The 12,187-nt window shown below is 43.2% G+C and overlaps 1 protein-coding gene across 13 annotated transcripts in view; it reads right to left on the reverse strand.

Moving 5' to 3' along the window:
- NT5C2 (5'-nucleotidase, cytosolic II) overlaps positions 1-12,187 on the reverse strand; it is a 105,193-nt gene that overhangs the window by 13,618 nt on the left and 79,388 nt on the right. For 7 of the 13 annotated variants that reach the window (XM_081191253.1, XM_081191258.1, XM_081191255.1 and 4 more), the window contains 4 exons: positions 11,563-11,614; positions 11,229-11,289; positions 9,861-10,037; positions 7,209-8,888 (listed from right to left, as the gene is read on the reverse strand). In XM_081191253.1, coding sequence (XP_081047379.1) covers positions 8,640-8,888; positions 9,861-10,037; positions 11,229-11,289; positions 11,563-11,614 — 539 coding nt within the window. In that variant the 3' untranslated portion in view covers positions 7,209-8,639. Of the gene's footprint in view, positions 1-3,274; positions 3,608-7,208; positions 8,889-9,860; positions 10,038-11,228; positions 11,290-11,562; positions 11,615-12,187 lie in introns of those variants that run through there. The other 6 variants (XM_081191263.1, XM_081191262.1, XR_014007471.1 and 3 more) reach the window with 6 other exon arrangements.

The following is a 12,187-nucleotide window of genomic DNA, read 5'->3' on the forward strand; positions in this document are numbered from 1 at the left end:
ATGCCATGTAATTTCAAGTAGTTGTCACACAGTGGCTCTTGTGTGAAATAAGACAGAGAGGTGGTGGTGACTTGCAGATAATACTCCATGGGCATTTAGCATTGTTATGCCATATGCTAGTTACCTGAGGGTTGTGCAGACAAAATAAACCTAATTCCAATTCACTTAATGGCCACACCGTGCAATGGTCATGTATACAGCATTAATCTGAAAGCTGTCCATATATATGCAGTCTTCCTCATGACTGGGTATTTTGATTTATCCCCTGGAACATTTGTTCAGAAGAGAATTATACACCTAAAGCTATAGACGTCTAGAACCCTTTCCGTCTAATGCTTATATGTGGGTGCCAGTGGGGCGTAGTTAGCCGGCACATCAAGATTTGAGGACATGATCACATTTCCCTCACATACTCAGTCAACATATGAAGGAGATTTGTTTGTTTTTTATCTGAAGAGTTCTCTGGTGTCAGGCATGGCTTGATTGAACTGAAGAACACAGGAACAGTAGCTAGTCTGAGTGGTTGCACTTGACTATAATAATTGCTTTATTCTGTTAGCTCTGATGTCCAGTTGGCAGGATACTCACAACACTGTGAAATAGTTTGCTCTGTGCCTTGGTCTGCTGTGATATAATGAGCTTCAAATTCTTTGAAAAAAAGTTTTTGTCTTTTGAGCAAAGGTCTGAAATAATTTTGACCTCGTTTAAATGAACGAGCCACTTAATTCTTCTGATGAAATCCAATTTATAGATTAAAAACTGTTTGCTTGATGCTCTGCTTTCAGGAATGCCTGCTCTCTGGGATAAAGCACTTTCTGGGTTCTTCAAAACACCACATCCTACTTGGACAACTTTAGTAACTGGTAAATAGGTGTTTGTTTATTCTGGCACACGGAACTGCATCCCCTTCTCCTATCATTTTTCTACTGTGGTTCTCTTCTTACCTTCTCCTGGAATGTGCACATGATGAGCCTCATATAGCTTCTCCCCACTCCTGGGCTTATTCCAACTGAGGTCTTTTATTATGAGCAGCCACATGGATAGTCTGCAACACCAGTGGGATTCAGGTGTTGTTAGACTCCCATCATTTACAATGGTGACTGGGGCTGATGAACATTTAACAACATCTTGAAGGCCACATGTTCCCTTTCCCTGGTGATTTGCAGACTCGTTTGTTTTTTTCTTTCTATGGACTTGATTATATGCCATTGAATTGGGCTCCTAACCAACTGTAATCTCTGCCCGTAGTTTTGTGAGTCAGTTGCTTCTTAAAATGCACACTTGAATCAAGTTAGCAATGGCATTGTCCTGCAAAGAAATGGGTCCCCCAGAAGTGTATTTCATTTTGCTTGTGCACAAGGCTATTCTACATCCACATAGTCTTCCTCTAACCCTTTCCCACCTATGCCTCAAGTGATTGTCCTCTTTACCTTGTCACAATGCTGGAGGCTGAAATTCTTTCTGCAGAAGTGCCTGTGTAGCTGCTTTGACAGTGCTGCTAACACCAGCATTTCAGTAAAGTGCTTGAAGCACAGATAATCTTCTAGAGTACATTTTTACAGAACTAGGTTTCCGCAAAAAGCCTCAAGCCCTGAAGATAATGATATAAGGAATGCAGGAATTCGGGTCATTCTTGTGTAAATGTTGGGATGAACTGGGAAGTGGTGGCAGCTGTCTCTTGAGTTTTTGCCGCCTTTCTCTCGTTTCTTTGCTCCTGCATACAGGATTGTACTGATGCTCTCAGATGTGGTGTCACTGTGAGTAGTACAGTGGTGCCCCGCAAGACGAACGCCTCGCAAGACGGAAAACCCGCTAGACGAAAGGGTTTTCCGTTTTGGAGGCGCTTCGCAAAACGAATTTCCCTATGGGCTTCCTTCGCAAGACGAAAGCCCATAGGGGAATCTCCGGGACAGCGGGGAAGTGCAGCGCTTCTTCCCCACTGTCCTCGGACCTCCTCCGAAGGCTGGCGGTGGGGCGGAAAGCCCTTCTCCCCGCGCCAGCCTTCGGAAGGCTCCTCCGAAGGCTGGCGGTGGGGCGGAAAGCCCTTCTCCCCGCGCCAGCCTTCGGAAGGCTCCTCCGAAGGCTGGCGGTGGGGCGGAAAGCCCTTCTCCCCGCGCCAGCCTTCGGAAGGCTCCTCCGAAGGCTGGCGGTGGGGAGGAAAGCCCTTCTCCCCGCGCCAGCCTTCGGAAGGCTCCTCCGAAGGCTGGCGGTGGGGAGGAAAGCCCTTCTCCCCGCGCCAGCCTTCGGAAGGCTCCTCCGAAGGCTGGCGGTGGGGCGGAGAGCCCTTCTCCCTGCGCCAGCCTTCGGAAGGCTCCTCCGAAGGCTGGCGGTGGGGCGGAAAGCCCTTCTCCCCACGCCAGCCTTTGGATGGCTGTCCTGAAGACTTGCGGTGGGAGGAGGGTTTTCCTTCCCACCGCCAACATTCAGAATGCTGTTCTGAATGTTGGCGGTGGGGAGGAAAAACCCTCCTCCCACCGCAAGCCCCGGGAACAGAGGAGAAGCACTGCGCCCCTTCCCCTCTGTTCCCGTACCTGTCCTGAAGGCTTGCGGTGGGGAGAAAAGCCCTTCTCCGCACCGCCAGCCTGGCAAGCGGTTTCCATAGGAACGCATTAATTGATTTTCAATGCAATCCTATGGGAAACCGTGCTTCGCAAGACGAAAAACTCGCAAGAAGAAAAAACTTGCGGAATGAATTAATTTCGTCTTGCAAGGCACCACTGTAGCTTGTTACTGAAATCTTGGCCATTTTCTCTCCTTTGGTACATCTCACAGTGAGAGGGTAGGGTGTGTTATGACAATCTGAGAGACTATAGTTTTGCAAGGGACTCTCAGCAAATTTGGTTTATCTGGTGTGCATAGTTAGGTGAAGTCTACTGTCACTTGTTTTAACTGCCTGGACAAGTTAATAACTGGTGGTATTGGACTAGATTCAACAAAATAGTTCCTCTCCAAATGCTTGGGGTGTGTGTGTGTTGAGGGACACCCCCCCCAAACAACATGTGGTTGGGGGGAGATCATCAGGCAAACAGAAATGCTTGAATTGATGAAGCAATCTCCTTAGTACTACTTTGAATACCATCCAAATTTCTATCTAAAGAACTTACTGCTCACTGTAACTCACTGACTTGGACAGGACAACACACCTGCAATCCATCAAATCAAGATATAAACTGTGACACACTTAGGTTTACACAAACTGTTGAAGGATGTTTGGAGGCTTGAAACTTGAAGCTCTTAATTTCTTAGAGCAATAAAATACTGCTTAAGCTTAGTGTGTGGAAGAGCTCCAATAGTGTACAAAATATATTCTATCTGGAAGGCTACAGAGTTCTCTGTTCTGCTGTCAGACCAGCCCAAGGGAATTAGCTGAACCCTGGAATCTTGTCTCAAGCCAAGCTTTCCTTTACAATAAATATTTGTATGCTGCACAATTTTCCCAGTACTTATCCTATGCCTTTTTAAGGCCTTACAATCTGTCTCCATATATTGCTGCATTCCAATGCTTCTATAGATTTGTCTTCTGGGATCTTTGTCAAATTGTATTATATTTCTTCCAAAGTTGTAGTATTCTGCCAACAGTATTCCACACTGTCTGTTTGTATAAACCCTGAAAAAGCACAAATGAAATGTACACATTTCATAAGCCAATTGATATCCTGTTGGAGTATATAAATACTTAGTGGTATTGCAGATTTCCAGTTTCTTCTATTTATTTTGAACCTCATTAATTTGTATATTTTTGTGATTTTATTGGGAAACAGTTTATTTTCTTTAGATAAATGATTTTTCTTGTTTAACTTTCATGTTGAAGTGGTCCCCCCCACTGCATACTTCATCTTTCTTTTATTTACAAGGGGGTGTGCGTTGGTGACATTATTATTTTTTTAATTAGCAGTTTTGAGTAAAGGAGCCCTGAAAGTATGTGTTCTTTATGTTTGGTTTGACTTTATTAATTGTTAGCAATGGTCTTGTAGATTATCAGGAATTCTGATGGATATGCACTAATTTTTTCTTGAATAACTTTGAATATCCAGTGCAAGTGTTTCGTTCCTGTCGTGTCATATCCAAAAGATACACTAGCATGATTTCTATTTATTTTACATGGGTTTTGTTTGTTTGTTTTTGGGTAGAGGAGTGTATATGGGAGAACATGCCTGTTTGTAAAATAGGCTTGTTTGTGGAAGGAAGATGTAAACTTTTGAGATTCGTACTACTAATTAGCTAGAATGTAGCTAAGTAGAGACCAGCAAAAAAACTTCTGCACACACCAAAAAACCTGCTTTGTGAGTGTTGCAGCTTACTCAGTGATTTCTTGAGTAACTCTCAGGTGTCTCCCCCCTTTGCCGAAACAACAATCTCTTGACTCTTCTAATCTGAGTGCTCTGACTAAGGGAATGCAGGGAGACAGTTGAGAAATAACAGCGGAATCATACAATGGGGTTGGGGGAAGGGGAAAATATGAAGGCAGCATAACTTAACTTCTTCATGATTGGATGTAAGTATTGCACCTGTTGCCCATCCACTGCTGGCATATAGCCCTCTGAGAAGACTGCCTATGAAGGAATGTGCCTCTTGGATCGGACTAAAAAAGATTCCCCACCAATGGGTCACAGTATTTTTTGCCACACTGTTCATGCAAAAAAAGCCAACTCCTGCTGTTTATAGCATTTAGTAATAAGATACTCCCTGCTCTCAGGCTTACAATCTTGTCTGGTAGAGCTGTTTACTTTGTAAGAATAGCAAAGCATAGTCTGTACACTACTTGAAAAAGCATGTTCTCCATAATATATGGTAAAGGGTCCTTACCAGTTTGGTCCTAATATGCTGAATGCCAGTATAGCAGCAGGATTTGGGAAGGCACATTAAGAAATTAGTAAACAGTCGGTGATATTCAGTCAACCAAACAGTTTCCAAAAGATGTATAAAACTAGTCTTATACATAGACTCTTTGAGCATGTTTTTGAGCCTAGGGTGGTAATATGCTGATGGCAACTTTGCCCGAAAGGCTTACTTGGATTGCCACTGTGTTGGCCCTCCGGCACAGCTCAAAGAAGGGAGATGTTTGAGGTAGAATGGAGTCAGAAGGGGTTTCAGCTGGAGATGATGTCACAGACCCAAATATTATTGTATGCTGACAAACTTAAGTTAAAGGCGGCAGCAGTGGCAGTTAGTATCACTTAAAAATAAGGCAAAAGAAGGATGGTCAAAGAGGCCAGATAAATAATGTTATGCTTAAGAAGTAAAATGTAGTCAACAGTCTTTGCGATGTTCCAAGTGCTCCTTCTGCACAGTCATAAATGAATTCAATTTTCTTGTGGTGTTTGGGAAAGTGTGGCACTTTGCTTGGCACCTCTGCAAGAGCCTGAAAATACACTTGTATTCTGTCTTCCTTGTCTAAGGAGATTGAAGTGGTATACATACATAATCTCCTCCTTTTATCCTCACAACCACCTGGATTGCTGGTAGTACAGTGGTACCTCGGGTTAAGTACTTAATTCGTTCCGGATGTCCGTATTTAACATGAAACTGTTCTTAACCTGAAGCACCACTTTAGCTAACGGGGCCTCCTGCTGCGCCACCGCTGCACGATTTTTGTTCTCATTCTGAAGCAAAGTTCTTAACCTGAAGCACTATTTCTGGGTTAGCAGAGTCTGTAACCTGAAGCGTATGTAACCTGAAGCATATGTAACCCGAGGTACCACTGTACATGTGAAAAGGATCTATGGGTCTGAGAGGACCACAAGCTTAACATGAGTCAACGCTGTGATGCAGGAGCAAAAATGGCTAATGCTATTCTAGGCTGCATCAACAGAACTATAGTGTTCAGATCAAGGGAAGTAATAGTATTACTGTATTCTGCCTTGGTCAGACCACACGTGGAGTACTGTGTCCAGTTCTGGGCACCACAGTTTATGAAGGATGTTGATAAGTTGGATTGTGTGCAGAGGGCAACTTAGATGATCAAGGGTCTGGAAACAAAGCCTTATGAGAAGCAGTTGAAGGAGTTAGGTATGTTTAGCCTGGTGAAGAGGAGACTAAGAGGAGATAGCAGTCTTCAAGTATCTCAAGGGCTAAAACATGGGGAAAGCTTGTTTTCGCCTCCTGCTCTGGAGGCTAGGACTTTAACTAATGGATTTAAGTTACAAGAAAGGAGATTCTGACTAAACATCTGGAAGAACTTTGACAGTACCAGCTGTTCAACAGTGGAACAGACTCCTACAAGAGGTGGTGGACTCAGCTTCCTTGCAGGGTTTTAAGCAGAGGTTGGAGGGTAATCTTTCTTATATGATCTAGTTGAGATTTCTGCACTTCATGGGGTTGGACTAAATAACCCTCAGGGTCTCCTCCAATTCTGTGAAAAGCAGCAACCCTTTTACAGATTGTTTCCAAATTTCCCCTAAAAGTGCTGCTAGAAATTTAAGATTGACACAATAAAATTCTGCTGATACAAATGTAAGAACTAGGGTATTGTTCTGATGTAGTATGCAAATGCCTCTCCTCATGGTCTAATTTTGCTTCTTGATTTCCAGTTCTTTTCCTCACTTATCTCTCACTTGTCAGTGCTCATTTTTCTGTCCATTTTCACTAGCTTCAGCAGAAGGATAAAAGCAGGAAAAAAGCCTTCCTATTTCTTAGCTGGGAAAGCCAAGGCCAAGCTGGTTTCAGGTAGGGAGGCATTTTACTCATTTATGAAAAGGCCATATGTATGTTCTTGTGGCTGGCTGCTGTGGGGGTGGAATTTGTAAGGCTGAACTTGTAGACATCTGAGAACACTGATCTCTTGCCTAGAGCCAGGATATCTTCCAGTATTGATTAAGAGAAGAGCACTATTTCGCTCTTGCTGTTCCTTACCAGTATGTATCCAGCTCAACACCAGATCACTAATAGAGTTACCAGCTAGACCACTGTCAAGTTAACTAATGCTCTCCAATTCTGCTCCCGTTTTCTGGGCAGGGGACCTTATCCATACAACTCTGATGGCATCACCTTACTCTAGTATATCTACATTTAATGCATATATCTAGATTCTATGCTGTCAGGCTGCTGTCTGCCTCCCAGCCATCATTGTTGGGAGAAGATTATAAAGCACATTGTATTCCACGCTGTATACAGACTTTTCTAGTTGCTATAACAAGTGTTAGGCAAGCAGTATGAAGGGAGGGTTAGGAGAAGTAGATTCGTCAGTGTTAGACAGACATTAAAACAGCTTATTATGAAACCTCATGATTTATTTAGTTTGCAGGTCCATCACAGGAGCACCAGCTTCTCCTGCTGATTTACAGTTCACCGTATTTTAATAATGGAATAGAACTAATTACAATCAAGTGATTCAAAATAAAACTTCTAATACTTCAAAATAGGGCCTCTATTCAGTCTTTCAAACTTCAATGGCACAGAAGTAAGGAACTCTATACCTTGGGAAACAGTTTACTGCCTGCTTGTATGAATAAGAAAGAGAAAAATGTGCTTTAACTTAACAGCCTGCACTTACAGCCAGAATGCTATGCCAGGCCCTCAGAACCATTTACAAACAATATGGATCAGCCCTTCAACCATTTTCATTCCAGGAATGGCAGTAGCACAGAGTGGCAGCAATAAGGATGTTTTGCTGAAGGGGGCTTCTTCCTCTACATGAAGGCTCTAGGCCTGTGCATATACACATACCCCATCTCCTATGACTCTGTATCAGAGAATAGAACGGCTGCCAGCTGAAACATTGCATCTTACAAGTTGTTGTTCCTAATTTGAGCCTAAATTGTTAGCCACAGGAAGAGGCTAGGAAAGGTGACACAAACCTTTTCTCTTCACAAACTGTATAGCTCTTGATCACTGTGGGTTAGACAGAAATACAGTATTAATCTTTAACTGAGACCTAATCAAAATACAGCATGACATTATCTCTTACTAGCAGAGATAATTTCAGAGTGTAGAACAAGCACACGGCATAAGGACCCATTTGAAGGTCGTATAATACATGCACCACATGCCAACACTAGGGATGATAAAAGCTTTGGGATCTCAGCAGGAGAAGAACTAGCTATCAGCCAGATCAAGAATTTGTGGCATGATAGTCTTTCTTGAACCAGCCCCAAACAGAAAGAGCAGAAGCAGAACTGCACTAGAAGGAGATTAGAGGATTAAACCATTTCAAAAACAAAACTTGTGCTTGATGGGGTTCAATTTGACCCTGGAATTGCCACCATTTCCATGCATACAGTATTATATATTAGGATACATCTTTCCCCCAAAAGGGTCAAAGGGTATCAGCTGTGAGGAACTGGTATTGGGCTACTGTGATTGCTGCAGGACCCATGGCAGGCTCATTGCACCAATTCCAAACCATGTCTTGGAGGCAGTTTTGAAATGCACAAGAAAGAGGAGCAAAGGACCCACAAGCAGCTCTTCCTTCCCATGTTCTATAGGTAGAGCAAGCAACGCAGTTAGGCATCTGTATGTGGTCCTACCCTCACTCAGTGCAAAATCCTTTACAGTTGGAATAAGTCTGTAAAGAATAAAGGGTTTCTGATTAGTGTTAATTTTGTTGTCATCCCCACCCCATACCCCAGGACTAGTGGGATTCTGTTCCTGCTAATCACTGCTATAGCCACACTTTGGCAGGTTGTGTTCAGATTTCATTTCTATTCTTCTTCCTCTTCCTCCTCCTCCTCCTCTTCTTCTTCATCATCATCCTCATCATGGCAATGTGTGATTTCTTGGGGAGTTTGAGGGAAGAGGTTGGGTGGTTTAATCTCACTCACAGAACGGGTCAGCTGGTGTCGTTTGTCAGAATCTTTGAAGTCCACTGATGTGCGGTTTCGGGTGGCCATAGGTGACTCTGTCTCATTGATATCCACATGAGTGTGCTCTACTGTTGACTCGTGTGGCATCTGCATGGAAAGATACATACCATTGTTCAGAGAAGATTAGCATTGTCACATGAGAAGAGCTGGCTCAGTTAGGCCAGTGGCCCATCTAGTCCAGCCATCCTGTTCTCACAGTAGCCAACTAGATGCCCATGGGAAGCCCACAACAGCATGCTGCCCTCCTGCAATTTCCCACAACAGGCACTTAGAAATATATTGGCCTGCCTTATCCTCCACAAATTTGTCAATCCTCTCTTAAAACCATCCAAGTTGGTAGCTACCACTGTGAGATTGTGGGAGCAAATGCTACAGTTTAACTATGCATTTTGTGAAAAGGTATTTTCAGGACAGACAAAGGAATCTTAGAACATTCAGCTCCATTGGATATCCCTGAATTACAAGAGAGGGGTATGTTTCTATACCCACTTTCTCCTTGCTATGCATAATTTTATAAACTTCTACCATGGCACCTCTTACTCTCCTTTTCTCGAAACTGAAAAGGCCCAAATACTGCAACCTTTCCTCTTAGGACTTGCTCTATCTCTTTGATCATTCTGGTTGACTTTTTCTGGTAACTTTTAACAACTCTACAATATTCTTCTCAAGGTGAAGCAACCACAACTGTACATGGTACCCAAGTGCAATTGCACCATAGAGTTGTATAATGTTGTGATAGTGGCAATTTTATTTTCAGCTCCTTTCCTAATGATCCCTAGTATGGAATTCCCATTTTTCACAGCACATGCGTATGCTAGTACAGTGAGTGCCTGACTTCTACCACTTATTATACTGTTACCCCACAGAAAATTTAAAAAATTGTTTAACCCTAGCCAGTGTCTCCCAATGTAGCCATCTGCCACATCCATTTTAAAAGTTTTTGAGTCTAATGCTACCAGCTACATTAGAATGTCCCTTGCTCTATTCAGACTTGGATAGTGCGTGTACTTCTCTGAATGTTGTTACTGTTCATCTGCAGCTTCATGGATTCCAACTCACCAGCACATGGGCAGCTCTGAAGAGGTAACTGAAGGGATAATACAGGAGGTTGATGAATGATGCTGCATAGAGGTCTGCGTAGCGCATCACTTGGCTAGCAAAGAGTGTCTGTCGGGAGCCGCTTCGAAACAGGCTTCCCATCATTCCATAGCACATGTCCATGTCATGAGTCACTTTCTAAAATCAGAAGGCAAATTAGACATTTGGTCACTTCGGGGAAGGAGCAGTTTTACATACTTAAAAACTATTGCAGGTGCGAGAGCACCATGTGTACACTAGAGCACACACAAGTTTCTGAATCAGAGGCATTGACTGTAAAGAGGCAAAAACTGGAAGTCCCAAATGTGAGAACACCAGCAATATACAGTGCCTTCCAGGAGCATTCCACCATAGAATAAGTTTTTGTGTTCCTTAGCAACATGACAGATGGGGGGGGGGATAGAATTTGACAAAAAAGGGGGGGAGGGAGGATAAGCAAACAAAATACAAGAGGGCTCCAGGCATACAGGGGTTTATGCTTTAAAAACCTGCAAGAGAGTATGCGAATGAGTGGTGGTGTGGGTTTTATGTTTGAGCCAACAGCATGAACCCTATGACCCATATAATTCCTCTGCTCAGGACTGCACCTCCCCAAAGCTGCTTTTCATTTAAAAATTAGTTGGGAGACTACTACCTGCATCTGCCATGTAAGCAGCTTCAGTGTGTTTCCTCTGCCTACTGTTTCATCATCTTATGTTTCTCTGACTAAAGTCTATTTGATTAATTCAACTATCCAACACCCCCCTCATTTATTATCAGTACAGATTTACTCGGCCATTAGGCTCTATGGAGGTTTTCCAACAACCATCTCACTTCATTAGCTCCTCCTTTTATCAGCTCCCTGTCTTGTATCTTTCTCTTCCAACTTCTCTCAGGTTACTATTTTGTTCCACTGCCTGTCCAGCTCCTTACCTCCCCGTCCCCTCAAATCTCCCTCTAATGAAGTTAGCACAGATTGCTGCACTGGAAAAGGGAGCAAAATAGCATTCTGTTTTTTAAAGCAGGTAAGGTAAATGACCCCTGACAGTTAAGTCCAGTCGCAGACAGTTTTTCCGGGTCATGACTAAGCTGCTTCTAGCGCAATGGAACACCGAAACCAGAGCAGGGCACGGAAATGCCTTTTACCTTACCGCCAGAGCGGTACCTATTTATCTACTTGCACTGTGTGCTTTCGAACTGCTAGGTTGACAGGGAGCTGGGACTGAGCAATGGGAGCTCATTCCGTTGCAGGGATTCAAACCACCGACCTTCTGATCAGCAAGCCCAAGAGGCTCAGTGGTTTAGACCACAGCGCCACCCGCGTTCCATAGCATTCTATTTACTAGTTACCTTAATACGTCTTTGGATGGAACTGATGTCAGGACGCTCATTACTGCTGCTATCCAAATGCCTGTTTGAAATAGGAAAGAAAACAATATCAACAGAGCACACGGAAGATAAATGTGAGGGTGGATCTGGGAAAGCAAATACTAATTGAGAAAAGCTGATTATATCAGGCAAAACTGATACGCACAACAACACTCCTCTTCCCCACCCCCAATTCTAAGTTAATGTGGAGCCCTTTGACAAAGTGCAGCTGTCCACTAAAAAGGAAGCACTCCCTCTAATGAGTTAGTGGATGGAGTATTGGGTTATATTCTAAAGAGAAAAATCCATTACTTACTTGTATAACTCAGCGAGAAAGATGTCTAAACTCTGAAGTTCTTCAAAAAGGCCTAAGCAGCAAAGGGAAGGCAAAGTAAAAGGATATTATGGCAGTGGATCAGCTGAAACAAATACTATGTAGACTATTACTTATCTCTCACCAATATGGGAAAACAGACTGAAGATTCTATCTGCTTTCCAAATTGCATTATTATTTGTTGATTTATAGAATTATAGAGTTGGAAGGGACTCCCAGGTCATATAGTCCAAACCCCGCAATGCAAGAATCTCAACTAGATCATACATGATGGGCGGCCATCTCTGCTTAAAAACCTCCAAGGAGAGTGCACCACCTCTTGTGGGAGTCTGTTCCACTGTCAAACAGCTCTTTAGAATACAATCCTACATTTTTTGCCATATATGCTTTGATAAAACTCATCTGACAACTCAGATGGTGTAGAAGTTTCAGACCTAGCCCTTTATTTCAACTTTGTGAATGGTGGGAGCAGCCATGTGGCTAAAAAGAACAGAATCTATAATCTTATAGTGGAACACGGCAGACAGTCTTTTGAATATGTTTGCAGTGTCTCAAATGCCCTCTCAATGTCTAGGGCAGGCTCCCCCAACACAGTATCCTCCACATG

The sequence above is a fragment of the Podarcis bocagei genome, assembly GCF_964188305.1.
Source record: "Podarcis bocagei genome assembly, chromosome: 4".
Taxonomy (NCBI): Eukaryota; Metazoa; Chordata; class Lepidosauria; order Squamata; family Lacertidae; genus Podarcis; species Podarcis bocagei.